This window comes from Tiliqua scincoides, chromosome 2, assembly GCF_035046505.1.
Source record: "Tiliqua scincoides isolate rTilSci1 chromosome 2, rTilSci1.hap2, whole genome shotgun sequence".
In the NCBI taxonomy this organism is placed as follows: Eukaryota; Metazoa; Chordata; class Lepidosauria; order Squamata; family Scincidae; genus Tiliqua; species Tiliqua scincoides.
Window position 1 is genome coordinate 169,396,887 of NC_089822.1, and position 19,664 is coordinate 169,416,550.

The 19,664-nt window shown below is 43.4% G+C and overlaps 1 protein-coding gene across 1 annotated transcript; it reads left to right on the forward strand.

The window, feature by feature from the left end:
- The first annotated feature begins 11 nt into the window (after positions 1-11).
- On the forward strand, positions 12-7,080 carry PTTG1 (PTTG1 regulator of sister chromatid separation, securin). Its single transcript, XM_066618274.1, has 6 exons — positions 12-95; positions 3,296-3,400; positions 4,171-4,340; positions 5,683-5,773; positions 6,549-6,698; positions 6,928-7,080. Exons 2-6 carry the CDS (start codon positions 3,316-3,318, stop codon positions 6,999-7,001), a joined length of 570 nt encoding a protein of 189 aa, XP_066474371.1. The 5' UTR covers positions 12-95; positions 3,296-3,315; the 3' UTR covers positions 7,002-7,080.
- Positions 7,081-19,664: the final 12,584 nt, after the last annotated feature.

Genomic DNA, 19,664 nt, shown 5'->3' on the forward strand with positions numbered 1-19,664 from the left:
GCCGGCGTCCTTAAAGGGCCAGCACTCCGCAGCCCGCGCCTGGGCAACTCTACTCAGAAGGAAGTTCCCTTGCGTTCAATGGGATTTACTCCCAGGTAAGGATCCCAGTCTTACAGCACAATCCTGGGCATGTCTACTCGGAAGTCAGTCCCGTTAGAGTCAGTGGGGCTTCCTCCCAGGTAAGTGTGGAAGCCTCCGGAGTGAGAGGCCCGAAGGCAGCAGGGCCTGGGAGTGAGCAGCCTCTCCGCCTCGTCCCACGGATCCCGGTTCCTCGCTCCGTGGGAAGCACGCCTGGGATCGCAGCCTGCATTTTGCAACCGGCACTCCGCGCCTGCCTGGCCAGGGAAGACACAGCAGTAGCAGAAGGCGAGAGTCACGCACTCCCTACAGTCACGATAAACATTGAAAGCCAGCACGAGCCTAAAATCACCCACAAAGTCGGGGCTGCTGCTGTGCCTTTAATGGGTTGCATTTCCTTAAAGGGATGGTCGCTCTTTCATTCCGACGCTCCCCAAACTTTTTCTATGACTGACTTTTTTCTATGGACAAAAAAAAAATATTTGTCTAAACCCAGAAACTCCCACTCCAAACCTCGGGATGGGTCACTCTTGTATTTTCTTACCTCTGTGCAAAGAGTCTCCCCCTCCTCTGCCATTGGTTGAGCGAAGCAGCCAATCGGCACCTTCAGCGTCCCACGCGGGGAGCAGCAGCCAATGAGCGACGAGGCGGGTTATTTAAAAGTGCCCTGCGAGGACTGTCTAGCAGTGCTTTCTGTTGGCTTGGTCTGGGTGAGTGCTGGGCTGTGTGGGATAGGAAGGGCTCTGTTCGATGTCTTCTTGGTTTCCTCGCGGTGCTCAATTGTGCCTGCCTTGTCTTCTATTGCAGCATGATGGGGAAGGGGCTCTACTTTCTACACTGGTTTTTCTGGGCCACTGGTTCCCAAACTCTTCAGCACTGTGACCCACTTCTTTAAACAGCACTCTATTGGAACCCACCTAAGTTTACCAGGCTTTAAAAAAAGGTGCTCTAGAGAGAAACAACTCATCTCCCTATAAATAAATAAATCTCCCTATATTTACTTATGCTTGCAAACTTCAGCTACTTAGCTCCTTGTAGGGCAACTGGCAGCTACCTTGCAAACTACAGGAGCTGAGCTCTTTGTAGGGTAATTAGCAGCTCTAGTATTTGGTTTTTGAGTAGGCTTGAGGCAATTAGTTACAGCAGTGTTCCTCAAACTGTGGGTCAGGACCCACTAGGGGTTGCAAGCCAATTTCAGGTGGGTCCCCATTCATTGCAGTATTCTTATTTTTAACATATTAGACTTGATGCTACCAAGGTATGTGATTGTAGGAAATGGGATTGTAGGATTGTAGGAAGGGGAAATGTTAGACTTGTACTTTTAACAAGCTACTACATATATATTCTTTTAACAATGGTAGTCAAAGGAACTTACTCCTGGTTAAGTGTGGGTAGGATTGCAGCCCAGGATTGTTAAAAATGTTCCTGCTTGATGATGTCACTTCCAGTCATGACATCACTTCTGGTGGGTCCTGACAGATTCTCATTCTAAAAAGTGGGTCCCAGTGCTAAATGAGTGAAAATCACTGAGTTACAGTATCTGATCTCTCCATCAGCCTTTAGTGACCCACCAAAAATCAGGTGGTGCACCACTGCTCAATGCTGGTTTTTTGTTTTTCTCATTCTCTGTAGCTTAAATAGCCTCTCTAGTTGTAGAATTGTACTGTCATCATTTTCTGTTTGTTCAGTTACACTGGTGCTTCTTTAAAGCTGCTGTACTCCCAGAGGGGTACAAAGTATTGCTAGAAATACAGTTAACTAGTGCTTTCTGATAACCTGAAGTAATTGCTCCAAGTCAGTACATACTGGAAATAAGACCTAGTAGAGTATCTTCCTATGTGTAGGATTGGACTATTATCATTCAACAAATGATGTGTACGTTTCTGAGGGGAAAGCCTATTTTTATTGATCTTTTACTTCTTGGTTGCTTCTTCACTGTAATTACTATCCTTCCCTGAGAAGACGCATTAAACTGTACTATATGTCCTAAGCAAGAGTCATCTTGTTGGCTAAACTGCTATAACCCCTAAGGGGCTTGATGGTTCATCCCTGGTGTGGCAAAATAAAAAATGAAACAGATTTGAGGTTTGGAATGCTTCCAAGTTTATTCTGCAGAAGAGAGACAAAGCTGCCCAATGGACAAGCAAGTAGGTAATTCTCTGCCCCTAAGGGCTAGAGCAGGGGTGTCAAACTCATTTCATACAAAGGGCCAAATAGCGTTCATGATGCCTGCTGAGTGCTGAAAGTGATGTCATTAGGCAGGAAGTGATGTTATTAAACAGGTCATAACCAAAAATAAGCACTTTTTCTCACTTAGGAACTCATTAGCTGCAAATGACAGGAAACACGCAAGTCTTGATCATATTTCAGGACATGGGAGAGCCCAATTTTCATGTGGGCTGCCCTTTCAGCAGTGCTACCTCAGCACTGCTCAGCAGCTGAGAGCCTGAGGGTTGGATAAAAAGCTTCTGGGCTGCATCCAGCCCCTGGGCCTTATGTTTATATCTAGCCCCAGGGCTAGAGCATGATTATTTATATATAGTCAAACAAGCAAGTCTGCCTTTATATGTAGTGGTCAGTTACATTCCCACCCACCTGGACACCTTTTTTTGGCTGGGCTTTCTGAATTCTTTAGGCCTTTTATCTATCTGGTCATAAGTAGCTTTCTTGGCATACTGCTGGTGTGGAAACTTAAATTTTGCTTGAAGTTACCTAGTTGCATTTACTACATGCTACTTGGTTCTCATGCTAGCTCCAGCCTACTTGTGTCTTATGTTTTGTCCATGTCTTTTCTTTGCAATCTGGCTGTACTGAAAGGAGAGCTTCAGAATCTCAAATGTGTAAAAGTCACAATGTAGTCTTAAACTTACAAAAATCATAAGCCTACTCTAGGGCCTACTCTAACACTTTTGACAATAATTGCTATTTGTTCCCCCAATATGCTTGCTTTAGCAGGTTGCTTCTGTCTGAATTGTAGATGAAAGGTGCAGCTGATATTCACCTGTATGCTTGCAAACTTGTACAGTTACTAATGCTTGTACAGTAACTCCTGCTGAACAGATGGGAAAATAGTACAAATCTCCATGTAAATGAATATCTGGTACAAGTGGGAGCTTTAAAAGACTTTCTACAACAGTAAATCATTGTAATAGAAAAATGCTACTCGTGCTCCTGTATTGATCATTCTTGGGAGTAATACTATAGTTGTCTGTCCTAGTGGTACTTTGCTGCTAAGAAATGGCAACGCACATCTTCGTAGACAAAGAGAATGGTGAAACTGGCACTGCTGTCAAAGATCGGCTGAGATTGCTGTCTGCACCTTGTGAGTCTGCATTGATATGAACTAAGATGCTTATTAAAGTAAGATGTCCTTAGAAATATTAATTACTGAGCATTCTGAATGGCCAGGAAGTTAATAAGCTGCATAGTTTGCTATGTATAGCCTTCCCCTACTTCAGAATAGGTAATGGCATCCCAACTGGAGGAAATTGAGAACAGAGGTACAAAAGGTTTCTCTGCAGAGTAAATAGGATATTGAGGCTGTGTAAGTGGCCTCTGCTCTCATTGCTGCCTGTAGAGAGAAAACATGATGATCCCACAGTGACATGGGAGGAAAAGCATCAAGGTGAAAAGAAGGGCAAACTAACATTTCTATTTCTATCTTATGAAACCACTTGAAAGAATAGTCTTTTGGTTCATCTGAGTTGCATGATTCTTTCTTGATTGATCTGAATAGCTGTCTATTTTTGTATAATTTGTTTAAAAGACTTTATAGCCTGCATATCCTCTTGCAAACAAAGCTTCTGAGACAGCATATAGAGTAGTAAGAAATTGTGTTTTCAGTAATTATTCAGTTAAACTGTTGCTTGGCCTGATGATTAGATTACAGGGGTTGCACCAATGCCTATGTGGGCATGCTCTGAACAGCATAACTGAAACTGGACTTGCCATGCTGCAAGACTCCAGGTTAGTGGATATCTTCTTATTCTGCCTTGGCAAAGATGGTGTCCCCACAACTATAAAGTCAAATAACGAAGAGGTTTTGATACTCCAGATCCTGACCTTGTTGAATAAACTTGATTTATTCCACAGCTAAGGTCTTTGAGAGGTCTTGTCCCAAAACTCCACTTGCTGGGAGAACAGCTAATGTAAAGCCACCAACATTTCATTCATCCAGGAAGGCTCTAGGAAATGTGAACAGACCTCTAACAGCAACACAGAATCAAATCCCAAAAGGAAAGAAGGCATTATCTGCAAAAAAGGTTGGTTAATATTCAGCTGTGCAAATGGGAGCATGTGGTGCTTGCTTTCCCTTTGAAGCACTGGATTAAAAGGGATAATTGTGGATGAAGATTGCTTAGAAAAGCAATTTTCAACCACTGTGCTGTGACACACTAGTATGCCATGAGTGGTCCACAGATGTGCCACAAGAATTTGGGGGAAGATCATTTATTTGCAGTTCCAATGGGGATGTGAGCCCCCCACTGGCAGCATGGTGTGCCTTGTCAATTGTCAAAAACCTGATGGTGTGCCTTGATGATGTTGATGCCTTGTCAGTGTGCCATGAGATGAGAGAGGTTGAAAATTGCTTAGAAAGCTAACATCACTTGCTCATCACTTCACCACCTCCAAGAATCTTTCATCTGTGTTAACCTGTGTTTCATGCAGACATGAGAAGCAAGTCTGCTTTTACTGGTATTCTTGCAAAACAGTCTTATTTTAGGGAAGGAGGTGTTGGCTTGTTCATACTACTCTGGGGCGATGTAATGCAGATTAAGTGACTGAGCATGTATCTTACTGCAGTGCTTTTGCAAATTGGGTGCTTAATTTGCTTTAGAGCAGTGGTGGGTCCCAGCCTGATTTTTGGTGGGTTGCGTTGCAACCAAGCAGATCTTCTAATGAAAACGCAGTTGATGGAAGGATCAGATAACTGCCTCAAGCCCTGAGGCTTTTCAAAAATCAGCTGCTAACTGCACTGCAGAAGGCTCCTGCAGTTTACAAGTATTCGTAAATATAGGGAGATAAATGTTGGAACATCTTATTTAGCCATTACAGGTGGATTCTTGTTATCCATGAGGGTTCCATTCCTGAACCCCTCATGGATACTGAATTCTGCATGATATCAAATCATGCAGATCTTGAGGTCTGGTTACATCTAGAGCCATTCTGTGGCCTGTGAAGGCTGCATGCAGAGGCCTGTGGAGGCTACCTTTGGAGCACAGCTTCAGTTGCCTCTGAAGGCTTCAGTTGGGCCGAATGTGGTTCAACAGGGGTCCAGAGGACTTGCGCTGAACCAAATCTGTGGATAAGTAGACTTGACCTGTACATGTAAATAGAAATATTATTTCTTTCTGGATTTTTAAAGTCTCATAAACCTAGGTAGGTCTTGATAGTGTCATTCTAAAAAGTGGGTCCTGGTGCTTAAAAGTTTGGGTACTACTGCTTTAGGGCATTGTGGGAAGGTCACCTGTATTGGGTGGTAGTCGGGGAAAGGAAAAATGCTCTGCTTGTGTTTGGGAGATGCTTTATTCTATATTTGTATCTGACCTCATTGAACTTTGAGATGGCTATTGGAGCAAGATCTTCTGGTTGTTTTCATTTAAGGTTACTGAAAATACAAATGGAGTGGAACATTGCAGTATGGTAATAGAAGAATGTCCAGAAAAGGAGAATCTCTTTTCCTATAATCCTCTAGGTAATTGACATTATTTCAATTATTGGTAAAAGCAAAGCAATACTTATTAAACTGATGAAGAGCTTTAAGCACTGTTCAGACAATGTGAGATTGCTGGCATGTAGGTACACAATATATTTGTACATTTGAACTATGTTGAGTTGGTGTTCTTGGAGTAACCTGTTATACAAGAGAAAGTGAACTTACAATGCAACCCTATGCACAAGTTGATCCTGTAGATAAGTTGAGTGCAAACTTGGAGCCAAAATTCCAGACATTTCCTATGATCTGTGGATAAGGTGGCTTTGGGGGAAGCTATTGCCTTGTAGAGGCAATTCCAGTTGAGCTACTTGATGCTGTGGCAATGGAATGTTCATTCCATACGGGCTTTCCTCGCTCAACTGACCCAGGCTGGTGTTGCTGCAAACAAGCTCTGTGCAGCTCAAAATATAGGTGGGTACATGTGTAATGGCTCTCTCTCAGGGGTTTCTCTTGCCTCTGGGTTGCTCTAAAAGCATACTTGTTACTGATCTATCTTGTAGGCTAATGTATAAGCCAACCCTGGTTTTAGAATCCATTTTAAGACCTATCTGTATTCATATACAGCACTTGAAATTTAAGTCCTACTGTGTTCAGTGTGACTTGCTTCCAAGGCATTGTGCATTAGGGTTATAGTCTTGGCATTTTTAGTAGACTGAACATTTCCCAGTAGTAGTGCTTTTAAGTTAATCACTGCCTTGCTCATCTTAGATAAAATGAAATCTATACTAAAATGGTGCTTCACTTCTCTGAACAGATGCTGAAAATTTTGAGGTTCCTGAAGAGCATAGACTCAGCCATATGTCACTCATTGGTGTTCCTCTTATGACATTTGAAAATGTACCAGACAGATTTGTGAGCATAATTCCTTCACCTGTGAAACCACCTTCAATTGCATGGGACGATGGTAAGGAAAGTGTTGAACTACATTCAGTAAAATGGGTAGCTGTAACATCCTGCTACAAGGGTCTGTGGCTGGTCTGAGTGAAGCAAACACTCAGATGTGGCATGGCTAGCAATGGAACCCTTCTACTACAACTGCTTCAATTTTGCATAACTAAACTTGAACACTACATGCTAAAGTTCTAAACCATTGATCAAGATGAAAATGTAATTTGAAAACTGTTTTATTTCAGATACTCTGCAGTCAACTAAAGACTTCCTGGCTACTTTGGATGAAATAATAATTGACCTGCCCCTTCCTATGTAACATGTAAATACTTGTATTCTATCTGAATTCTAAACATTTCATAATAAAGTTGCATTCAAAATTTGCATTTCTGACTAAACCATATGATAAATGGGCAAAGTATAAAGAGCTGCTGTTAGCTGGAAAAAAAGGATAGCCCAGTGCACCTGTGTAATTGTACGAGGGTTGCCCAGAAAGTAATGCACCACGTTTTTTCTCAGCCTACAGTAATGGTACGAATGCGAAACTTTAGATATACATTATTTGAATTTTCAGGAGTGCGCACACAAATTTTTGGTTTCTTCAGACAGATAGCGTAGCTGCAGCAGTGTTTCGAAATGGCGTCTGTAAGTGATGTACGTTACAAGCAGCGTGTCATCATTGAACTTCTCACTGCGGAGAAAGAAACTGTTGGGAACATTCACAAATGTTTGTGTACAGTTTATGGAGAATCTGCAGTCGACAGAAGTACGGTTAGTCACTGGGCACAGAGGGTGAGGCCATTAGAAGGCGGTTCGGCAGAGCTCTAAGATTTGCAGCGTTCGGGGCGGCCATCCATGGCTGTCACACCTGACAAGACGCAGCTTGCTGATGTGCTCATTTGCGAGGACCGACACATAACGACTAGGCAGTTGGCACTGAAGCTGTCAATCAGCAAAGGAAGTGTGGATGCAATCATCTGTGCTCTTGATTACTCAAAAGTGCGTGCACGATGGGTTCCGCGCTGTCTTACGGTGGACCACAAATCTCTCAGAAAAAACACTTCTTCTGAGTTGCTGAAACGTTTTGAAGATGAGGGGGAAGCGTTCTTGTCCAGGATTGTGACAGGTGATGAAACCTGGGTTCACCATTTTGAGCCCGAAACAAAACTACAGTCGATGGAATGGCGTCATCCTCAATCTCCACAAGAAAAAATTCAAAGCAACTGCTTCCACCGGTAAGGTCATGATCACTGTGTTTTGGGACTGTGAGGGCGTCATACTCATTGATGTGATGCCAAGAGGCAGCACCATTAATTCTGAAGACATTATGGCTTATGTGAAGACATTAACCAAACTCAAGAAGCACTTCCAGCAACTTCGGCGCCATAACCCAGGTGAATGTTTGATTCAACATGATAACGCTCAGCCTCACACAAGTTTGAGAACTTCGGAACACATCACTAAACAGGGTTGGACTGTGTTACCCCATCCACCCTACAGCCCTGACCTAGCTCCCTCAGACTTCCACTTGTTTGGGCCATTAAAAGATGCCATTTGCGGAAGACATTTTGAGGATGATGAAGAGGTGATTCGCACAGTGCAGAAATGGCTTCGTGACCAGAACAAGGAGTGGTACCGACAGGGCATACATGCCCTTGTGTCTCGCTGGAGGAAGGCCATAGAACTGGACGGAGATTACATGGAAAAATAGGGAGTGTAGAAGAAACATCATTCATTCTTGTGTGTAAGTTTCATTGTGTTCAATAAATAATTGAAGAAAAAAAATGTGGTGCATTACTTTCTAGGCGACCCTCGTAACTGGAAAAGCCCTGGGTAAAAGGGAGCACCAAACATTTCTCATGTGTTTCTCACTGTGAAGATGATTGCGTGACCATATTACAAAGGTTACTTATATTAAGAAATGTGCAAAGGCAGCCTACTGCTTAGCTGCTAGAACCCTCTTTCCATTTTACTTTTGGAATGGATACTGGATTAAGATATGGAACCATTTATGTAGCTATGTAAACTACTTTTGTTGAAAAGTGGTAGATGCCTATTAATACAGTAGTAGTTGCTGCCACCCCGCAGAACTAGGAAATCCCAGCAGGTGCTGTTCTTGGGATAGTCTCCTTCTCCAAGTAGTAGATGGTCTAGGAAAGACCTCCTTGCCTGGTGTAGCAATATGATCCTGTAATAAAAGCATTTTCTAGGAGCTTCCTGACATGGGGGGGGGGGAGAGAGAACAAAAGGATCCCCCAATTCTAGCTGTCCTTGACTCATGCCTAAACCCAATAGTTGAGCTGTGCTGCTGGCCACTAGGCAAGCTCCACTACACAATTTTAAGTTTCCATCCAGCCTAACCTCTTCCAAATATGGCACTCAAGGCAGCAAATATTAGTATATCAATATATGCAATATAGAGATCATCCACAAAGACAGCACAATATTAAAAAATGGCAGCATAAAGATATACAAAGTGATAAGACAGTAACTAAAGCAGCAGCAGCAAAAGCAGAATCTCCAAATACAGTACAGAGACTTCAAGATTAATGCAAAATTTTCCTCCATATGTACATGTTTAAAAGCACACCTAGGTAACTGGGCATAAGGTTTACCTGTGGGATTAGAAATGGGAAAGGGGAAGAAATGTGATGTGTCCTTGATTTTCCTGTTTTAGGAATAGGTGAGCTTCACGGACCAGTGACCTAGCTCAAATACATTTTTAAAGCATATTTTGATCTCAAACATATTTGAACCTGCTGTCTAAACCACTTGGCTATCAAGAATACAATTTCCAGTTCTTTTGAGGTTTTAGAATAGAGCTGGGGAAGTGGTTAGCAATTGTTCAGAACTGTACCCATGTTCTTGGGATAGCACTTAGGTATATAAAGCCTGGAAGATGGCAAAAATTTTCACAATTAAAAGATGCTCTTTGGCCCATGAATGTGCAGCATTAAAAGTGCAACATGTCTGAAGAATCCCTTTTGCCTCAACTTATTGCATGAAAAATTACCATAACTTTGTATTGGCAACCTTCAGTCTCGAAAGACTATGGTATCGCGCTCTGAAAGGTGGTTCTGGCACAGCGTCTAGTGTGGCTGAAAAGGCCAATCCGGGAGTGACAATCCCTTCCACACCGGGAGCAAGTGCAGTCTGTCCCTGGTCTGTCTCCCTGGCTATGGGCCTTCCTTCTTTGCCTCTTAGCCTCAGACTGTTGGCAAAGTGTCTCTTCAAACTGGGAAAGGCCATGCTGCACAGCCTGCCTCCAAGCGGGCCGCTCAGAGGCCAGGGTTTCCCACTTGTTGAGGTCCATCCCTAAGGCCTTCAGATCCCTCTTGCAGATGTCCTTGTATCGCAGCTGTGGTCTACCTGTAGGGCGCTTTCCTTGCACGAGTTCTCCATAGAGGAGATCCTTTGGGATCCGGCCATCATCCATTCTCACGACATGACCAAGCCAACGCAGGCGTCTCTGTTTCAGCAGTGAATACATGCTAGGGATTCCAGCACGTTCCAGGACTGTGTTGTTTGGAACTTTGTCCTGCCAGGTGATGCCGAGGATGCGTTGGAGGCAGCGCATGTGGAAAGCGCTCAGTTTCCTCTCCTGTTGTGAGCGAAGAGTCCATGACTCGCTGCAGTACAGAAGTGTACTCAGGACGCAAGCTCTGTAGACCTGGATCTTGGTATGTTCCGTCAGCTTCTTGTTGGACCAGACTCTCTTTGTGAGTCTGGAAAACGTGGTAGCTCAGTATCGAGAGAATGAGTGTCGGAGATCGTTGAGCCAAGGTACACAAAGTCATGGACAACCTCCAGTTCATGCTCAGAGATTGTAATGCAGGGAGGTGAGTCCACATCCTGAACCATGACCTGTGTTTTCTTCAGGCTGATTGTCAGTCCAAAATCTTGGCAGGCCTTGCTAAAACGATCCATGAGCTGCTGGAGATCTTTGGCAGAGTGGGTAGTGACAGCTGCATCGTCGGCAAAGAGGAAGTCACGCAGACATTTCAGCTGGACTTTGGATTTTGCTCTCAGTCTGGAGAGGTTGAAGAGCTTTCCGTCTGATCTGGTCCGGAGATAGATGCCTTCTGTTGCAGTTCCAAAGGCCTGCTTCAGCAGGACAGCGAAGAAAATCCCAAACAAGGTTGGTGCAAGAACACAGCCCTGCTTCACTCCGCTTCGGATGTCAAAAGGGTCTGATGTGGAGCCATCGAAGACAACAGTGCCCTTCATGTCCTTGTGGAAAGATCTGATGATGCTGAGGAGCCTGGGTGGACATCCAATCTTGGGGAGAATCTTGAAGAGGCCGTCTCTGCTGACCAGGTCGAAAGCCTTTGTGAGATCTATGAAGGCTATAAAGAGTGGCTGTCGTTGTTCCCTGCATTTCTCCTGCAGTTGTCTAAGGGAGAATACCATATCAGTGGTGGACCTGTTGGCTCGGAATCCACACTGCAATTCTGGATAGACGCTCTCTGCAAGTACCTGGAGCCTCTTTAGTGCAACTCGGGCAAACAGCTTTCCTACAACGCTAAGGAGAGAGATGCCGCGGTAGTTGTTGCAGTCACCCCTGTCACCTTTGTTCTTGTACAGCGTGATGATGTTTGCATCCCTCATGTCTTGAGGTACTCCACCTTCTCTCCAGCAGAGACAGAGGATTTCATGCAGCTCAGTGACGATGATCTCTTTGCAGCATTTTAGGACTTCAGCAGGGATGCTGTCTTTTCCAGGTGCCTTGCCAAAGGCAAGGGAGTCCAGGGCCACGTGAAGTTCTTCTAGGGTTGGTTCACTGTCAAGCTCTTCCAGCACAGGCAGGCACTCAATGTTGTTCAGTGCTTCTTCGGTGACTACATTTTCTCTGGAATATAGCTCAGAGTAGTGCTGCACCCAGCGTTCCATCTGCTGCGCCCGATCCTGGATGACCTCGCCTGTGGCAGACTTCAGAGGGGCAATTTTCTTCTGTGTTGGACCTAGGGCCTGCTTGATACCATCATACATCCCCTTGATGTTGCCTGTGTCAGCTGCTATCTGTATCTCGGAACAGAGCTGGAGCCAGTAGTCGTTAGCACATCTCCTGGCAGTCTGTTGGACTTTGCTGCGAGCAGTTCGGAGGACCTGCAGGTTGCGCTCACTGGGACAGGCCTTGCATGCTGCTTGAGCTCTCCTCTTTTCCTCAATGACTGGAAACCATACCATACCATACCATAACTATGGTCAGACTATAAGAATTACTCTGCAGGCTACAAATATTACGCGTACATTGACTTGGTCGGGCAGGGTCAGGTTGGGAACTAATCATTTACACTTCTGTAAAACAAAAGCAAATTGACAAAATTCCTTCTGAGCATCAGGGGATGGAACTATAGAGCAAAATTAACATGTCTTGTAGCCCAAATGCAAAACTTCCACATATAGATTTGTAGCTGTATGATTAAAAGTTAAGATCTATAGAAAAAATTTGCTCCTGTATTCTATTATCCTGTTTCAACTTTATGTTGCCATACCTGGGTTATTTTTCCTCAAGATGTGGAGGGTAGCCACTCAACAGAATTGAACTATCTTGTACAACCCCTTCTTGCATCCCCCTGGGGGGGGGGAATCACATAAGGTTGGCCTCTGTGGCAAGGATGTTTTGGTGTTCTGCATGGAGTGCTACAACTCTAGTTCAAGGTCACTATTGCTTCTAACTACGTAATTACTCCCCAAGGATGTATTCATTGAATAGAGTCTGGTTTTGAGATGATGTTGTAAAAGAGCAATATATATGCTGATTAGTTAAAAGTAATTTCAATTAAAGTATCTCATATGCCATGTTCACTAGCAGAAAACCCTTTAAAATTATATCTGGAAACCAAGGTACTAATGATGGCACCATTAAATATAAAGAGGTGATGACAAAGGAAGTGTATAAAATTTAACATATTTAACTTAAGTTAGCTTTGAGACCATTAAGTTAATTTACAATTATACATGTTGTCATTAAACAGAGAAACCTGTGCAGACACTTACTGCTTTGGGAAGCTTTAAATATATACGATGATGAGCTTATTAGGGCATCCGTCTTGTAGGGACACAGGTTATTTCTGAAGTAATAAGACCTCTAACTTAAGTGTAAAACAACTGGTGGAAAATAGGGTGGGGCACCAGGCAGGGAAATGTCTTTAGGAAAGTAGACTATAATTTCATATGCTGTTGAGTGAGTTGTTTCCTTCTGGCTCTCTGTAAAGGTTGGGTGATATTATTACACAAGGTTTCTTCACATTAGTAAATGAAACAGAACAATTGTTCTGTAAAAAAGTGATTGAGGGGCCAGAGGACAATGGGAATGTGTTCAGAGTCAGATGAGGCGGCCAGGTTCCTTTGTCCAACACACAGAGTTACATGAATGCAGATGACTGAGAGCCACACAATAGCTGTTTAAATGCTTACTGTTGGGGGGCAAGTGGTAGTTTAGTAGTTGGGGATTTTGAGAACATAAGAACATGAGAGCCCCACTGGATCAGGCCAAAGATCCATCTAGTCCAGCTTCCTGTATCTCACAGTGGCCCACCAAATGCTTCAGGGAGCATAAAAGAAGGCAAGACACAATGTGTGTCCTGATGCCCTCCTCTGGCATTATGAGGTAGTCGGCGTCTAAAATCAGAAGCCTGCACATACCTATCATGACTTGTAACTTGTGATGGCCTTTTCCTCTAGAAATTTGTCCAATCTGCTCTTAAAGGCATCTAGGCAAGATGCCATCACCACTTTCTGTGGCAAGGAGTTCCATAGACTAATTACACACTGGATAGAGAAATGGCAATTGGAGAAAAAGTTAAGTGTCCTTTCTTGTCATTCTTCTATTACTGCTCTCTGCTTCCTGAGGCAGCTTTTCAGTTTTAAAGAAGACTCAGGATTTTGTTATGTGCAGATGTGTATACAGTGGCATCACCTGGTGCGAGAGGCCTGCGCATCACCCCATGCAGTGGGTGGGGCTATGCCTGCTTTTTAGAATGACAATCTGACCAGGACCCATTGGAAGTGATGTCATGGCCAGAAATGACATCACCAAGCAAATTAAAATAAATAATTATAAATAATTAAAATAAAAGAAATAATTAAATAAGGGGGAGCTGGTCCTGTTCCACCAAGTGAATTTTGAAGTAAGTCCCATAGTGGTCAATGGAGCTTACTATGTAGTCTGCCTGCATTAACACCCCCCCACCCACCCAAAGAATCAGTTGGGTTGATCAGGGATTTCCAGCCCTCCCCAGTGCTGTTTAAAGTTCTCTTTCAAGCAGATCAAGATAAAGACCCACCTGGCTTTGCAAGTGCAAAATAGAAAACTTTCCTCTTACCAGTTGAAGCCTTTTTTGGTCCTTTTTATGGGGGGGAGGCTGCCTTCTGGAGCATTTGTTGCACTCCAGCTCCATCGGATCGAGACCCTTCTGGTGTCATCGCATTCCCATTTGCCTGGCCTGACCACTAGCCAAGGCATGTCTGCCTACTTGTGAGTAAACACAACCATGAGGCTGCTTTGCTTTCCATAGGGCTCCATAGACCTGCAGCTGGGAGGGAGGGACCTCCTTCTTGGGTGTTTTTGGGGGCTGCATTCATTGGATCAGGACCATTCTGATGTCCTTGGAGTCCTCTCAGCCTGCCCTTTCCGACGGACTAAGGCATGTTTGCCTACTTGTGAGTGAATACGGCCACATGGTTTCGTTTTATGCTCAATAGACTGCAGCTGGGAGGAGGGAACCTCCTTCTCGGGTGTTTTTTTTGGGCTGCATTCATTGGATTGGGACCATTCAGCTGTCGTTGGATTCCTCTGTCTGCCCTTTCCGACGGACTATGGCAAGTAAACCTACTTGCAAGTAAATGCACGATACGGCTCACTTTTACTTTCCATAGGGATCCATGCATTTTTTCTTTCTGGTTTTTTGGCCATAACTTTTGAAGGAAAGGAGCTATTCTGATTTTTGCATTGCGTTCCGCTGGACATTCTGTATCCAACGGTGTATGGCACGATGGGGTAGCTCCTAATGCCGCAATGTTAGCGCATCCTCCCCCAGGGCACGTCAACCCCCCCGTGCTTCACCCAGTGCAGCCTGCACCCCCTAGCGATGCCACTGTGTGTATAATTTGTATGTTCTGAACCATATGCTGCTGGGAGGCTCAAGTAAACTGCCCCGCCCCATCTAATTACAGGCATTACATGTGAAAGTTTGCAGAGGCTATTGCACAGTTCTTGATCATCAGACTCTACTTACTGATAACTGCAGTTAGCTATGAAAGGGAAATTTGTTTTATTTTGCCAGTTGGATTACTTTGCTAACCACCTCTTCTTTTGAATATACAGTACCTGTTTTTATATTTACCTTGTTTTCGATCTGTTGCATCTCCTCACTCATTCTGCCTTGTCTGTCCTTGAATAAACTTCTGATATCTACTGATTTACCTGCTTATTCCCCAGTCCTTTCAGGAGAAAACGGGTCCTTACGCTTACCAAATTGCCTTATAGCTGCTTGTTTGCTTTCCAAGGTCATATTCTGGATTTTTAGAATTGTCTGTTGACCTGGGAGCCAGGCTCTCCAAGGCAAACTTCTTCATTCTGATACCACCAAGGCTAAGAGAGCCAGCAGGAAGACTATAATTTCCTACTAACTCCAGTATGAAGAGTGAAGTGAAAGATGGCTATCCCTAACCACTAGGTTCTGCACCTGTTTTGTTCTCCAGCTGCTTCTGTTTCTTCAGAACAGATCATTGGGCACTCAAGCATCTGATTCATCTAGCTGTTTTTATTTCAATAAGTCACCATTAGATAACTTTTCCACATGGATATTGCCACAAGGAAACAAAATCAGAATGCTCTACTGTAGTGGTTCTCACACCTTTTAGAGCGGGACCCACTTTGCAGGATGACAATCTGTCTGGGACCCGCTGGAAATGATGTCATCAACCTGGAAGTGATATGTCTGGAAGTGACATAATCAAGCAGGAAGTGACACCACTTTTCTCACCTAGTAGTTCATAAACTGCAGATGACAGAAGAATATAGTCCAGCTCAGAAGCTTGTTTCAATTCTCACCACACACACCCCCCAATTGCTACCAAGCATCCCAACTGTTCACTGTATCTTATGGTATTTTATTAGCTTTTATTGGATTATTTCTCAGTCATTTTCCAATAGCAAAGTATAAGGAGAAAAAAACTATTTAAACCTTGACACATATTTAAAACTATTTTAACCTCCCCCACTTCAGGGATCTGCGGAGGTTTAAGTTACTGGAGGGGGGTGGGAAAGGCAGAGCTTGGGCTGGGTGGAAGTGGGGGGGGGAGAGGGGAATAAAAATGCCCTCCCTTCAGGGATCTGCAGAGGTTGAAGTGCCTGCAGGGGGGTGGGAAGGGCAGAGCTTGGGCTGGATGGGAGTGGGGGGAGGGGAGCTGGATCACAGGGCAGAGCTTGAACTGGAATGAGGTGGTGAAAGAAGGTATTGAGAACAAAACAGCTAATATTATAATGCCGTTGTACAAATCTATGGTAAGGCCACACCTGGAGTATTGTGTCCAGTTCTGGTTGCCACATCTCAAAAAAGACATAGTGGAAATGGAAAAGGTGCAAAAGAGAGCGACTAAGATGATTACGGGGCTGGGGCACCTTCCTTATGAGGAAAGGCTAGGTTTGGGCCTCTTCAGCCTAGAAAAGAGACGCCTGAGGGGGGACATGATTGAGACATACAAAATCATGCAGGGGATGGACAGGGTGTCTGCAAAGACAAATGCACAGAGGCTGTTTTGTAATTTGTATTTGGAAAACAAAAATGTCAACCAGAGCAGGGACTAGAGGAAGAAAATGTTAGAGAAGGCCCTTTTGTCCCATTGACCGTTGCATAGCCCCTGGCAAATCCCTAGCTGCTACATGATGAGAATCAGAAGCCAACAGAGTTATTTGGCTGGTTCAGATGTACCTGTAATGCTAGACCACAGGCTCATGCACAACCCACCCAACAGTTTGATTCCATTCGAACAAACTACAGTTAGAACAAGCCACTGTTCCCTGAGTTTGCTGGTAACAGGGAACTGATTTGTTGTAAAGAAAGTACAGTAGAAGCAAAGCCTGTCAAGTCAGCTGAATGTGCAGAGTTTCTCCATGTGATTTAGAACCCTGGTCAACCTAGAGAGCCTCTGTCCATTTGTCTTTGTAGACAAGCACTGAATGCATGAACACCTATACCTAGCTGGTATTGCAACATGGGGTATTCTCCCTTACAGCTCTTCATGTGTTCAGGCATAATTCCTGAGTTAGAATTTAACTCTAAAGTGGTAACATAAATGTGCTGTGATGAAAGGTATAATAAGAGTTTTCCTGAAATGTACATGCTTCTCTTTCTCCCCCCCCCCCCACCAAGAGAGCAACTGGGTGGTAATTTGGGTGGAGAGAAGCCAACTGCAAGTGAAAGGATTAGACGCCCTCTTTCTCTGACCCCCCCCCCCCCCAGTACTGGTCTTTTTCTTTAGTGTTCGCTTTGCATAGCTGCATTGTAGAAAAGCAAAAAACTAAACACAAAAACACTCAACTGAGCACTATATTTGCATATGTGCTTGCCCTTTGGGGAGAAAGGCGGGATAAAAATCAAATAAACAATAAATTTAGTGTGGTCATTAATAGTTGCATTTTTTCACTTAGGTGCTGGCTAAACAAACAAGTCTTAGATGCTGAGGAAATTTGGAGATTTAGAAGGAAAGGATTTCAGATTGTATAATATGGGTATGATTTAGAAGGCAACACTAGCATTCTGATAGTGCAGGAGAGTTGGCTTCCCTCATTAGTAGGCAGTGTGCTGAGCTACTGAGGGAAAGTAGAAAATGATGCAGTCTGGCCTACGGATCTTCAAAAGGGAAAGAAAAACACCATTGTCTTTTCAAGCAAAAGGAAGCTCAGTGTCATTCTTTCATTTTCTGGTTGACAAATGCACAGAGATGAAGAATTATGCAGTGGTGAAAAAGCATGCAGTTTTTGCAAGCAACCACCATTAAAAAAATGCAATTTTTGCGATAAGAGACTTTGAATTAGGCAAAATGGACATAAGTTCATTGTATTAATTTTGTGCATTATTCTCATTTCAAGTTTTAATAAAATGATTTGTTGCTTTGTGAAAAAAAGCATTTGAAGCAACATGAGAAAAACTGAAATGTTGGGAAAGGGTCAGTGTGGGTCATGGTGCCAGTCAGGGAGTTGTCGATTGATAAGGTATTATGTTATCTTGAGGCTTGATCCAATTTTCAACTGGCCCTTGAACAGATTTGTTGCGTTCTTAGTTATGAGAGCTGGGTTTTATTCTTTAAAGTTGAAATGATCCTATTTCTGGCCATCCTTCTGCACAACTTGAAGTTAATGAATTCCATGCTTTATGGCACAACCACTTTGTGGGAAAGTTTCCACAGGCAGGCTGTGGAATCCTCCCCCCAAATGGTCGTGCCATGAGTCACGTAGACCTTGTGACCTTGACGCGCTGCATGGAGGCTGCCTACTGATAATAATAGATGCTTGGAGGTGATATTGTAGAACTGTTAATTGCTTATGCTGCACATAATTTTTGTGTCCTGCTATAGTTGTTGGTCAGACCAGTTTTACTTGTTTTTTTACACTACAAACTTTACCCTTGAAAAGTCACATTTAGGCCTCAGAAGCATGGCCAATGTGGTTCCCCACTTGCTGCAGAGCTGCATCCAGCTGCTAGCACACATTTCAGCCTTCTCTTGCTGGGAGAAACGAGTCTGCCTGACCAGAAAAATGGCAGATTGAAATGTCTGTGAGAGAATAAGAAGATTCCATCATAAGTAGGGTGAAACGTTACTGCTAAGAGCAAATGATATTCTAATGAATATGAAATTGTCTAGCATTAAAATGCAACATTCTGTGCCTTGTAGCTACCTCAGCTTATGATGAAAGTTGATGCAACTGTTCAAAGGAACTTCCTGGGTAGTTCTTTGGCTTTTACCACAGTGCCATATGATAATGCAGTGGTTTATACAGGTCGTGTTTCGTTATCCATTGGGGTTCTGTTCTGGAACCCCCAGTGGATACCAAGTCAGTGGAAAAATAGCTTTAAAGACCCACTTCCAGGTTTCTTGCTCCTTCACTGTCACCCCAGAATGCATTGATATAAACGCTATACCGCATTCAGCTACTAGACAGGGTGAATAATGGAATCTAGTGGAATGAAATTATAATAATTTAACTTCATGAAGGCAGAAAATTGGATTTTGGTGCTTTTTCTCTTGTTACAAGGCATTTAAAGGTGGACATTGGTATGAGTGGTGAGTTGAATTAGTGGATACCAAATCTGGATACTGAGGTCCCACCTGTATATGTACTTTATACTTTGGATGCCCACATGCCAGGTATGTCCACATAGCTATGTTGCATGACTCTATCAGTACAAATTAAATTATAATGTGTGTAGAGGTCCTAAGAGACCTTTTACATTACAATATTCTTGATTCAAACTTCAGTGGGTCAATCACATCTTTACAGATATAAACACAACTTTAAAAAGAAGAGATTCCTACTCATCATCCAACATGCTTTTTGGGCAATATATTTGTAATCACTCATTTTATGCACACATATCCACTTTACTTAAAAGAAAAGGAAATATCAGGAAAGTTGGTATCTCTTAAGGCCACCCTTACTGTCCTCCAACCTTCTCTGTTTCCTTTTGAAACAGTCTAGTGAACACCTGCAAAAGGCTGCTGTGTACCAACTGGAAGACTGAAAAGGAAACAGCAGAAGAATAAACATGATTATGGGCTGTGGGGGATAAAAGCATGAAGACTGCCTGGTCATTGTCAAGAACTGCCTTGGCTTTCACAGGGCTTTGGGTGTGCAGGTGCATCTGGTGGACATGGTACAGAATTAAACTAAGCAGAACATCGCAAAGAAAATTGATTGGTGCAGTTATAGCCTCAGTTTCAGCTGAAGAAATAATAATCAAAAGGTTTCTGAAGA

Excerpts from the sequence above, each read along its gene's own strand:
- PTTG1 (XM_066618274.1), top strand. The coding sequence starts at position 3,316 with ATGGCAACGCACATCTTCGTAGACAAAGAGAATGGTGAAACTGGCACT. Across the intron at positions 3,401-4,170 it reads GAGATTGCTGTCTGCACCTT|CTAAGGTCTTTGAGAGGTCT; the intron begins GTGAGTCTGCAT and ends TTTATTCCACAG. Across the intron at positions 5,774-6,548 it reads CTTTTCCTATAATCCTCTAG|ATGCTGAAAATTTTGAGGTT; the intron begins GTAATTGACATT and ends TTCTCTGAACAG.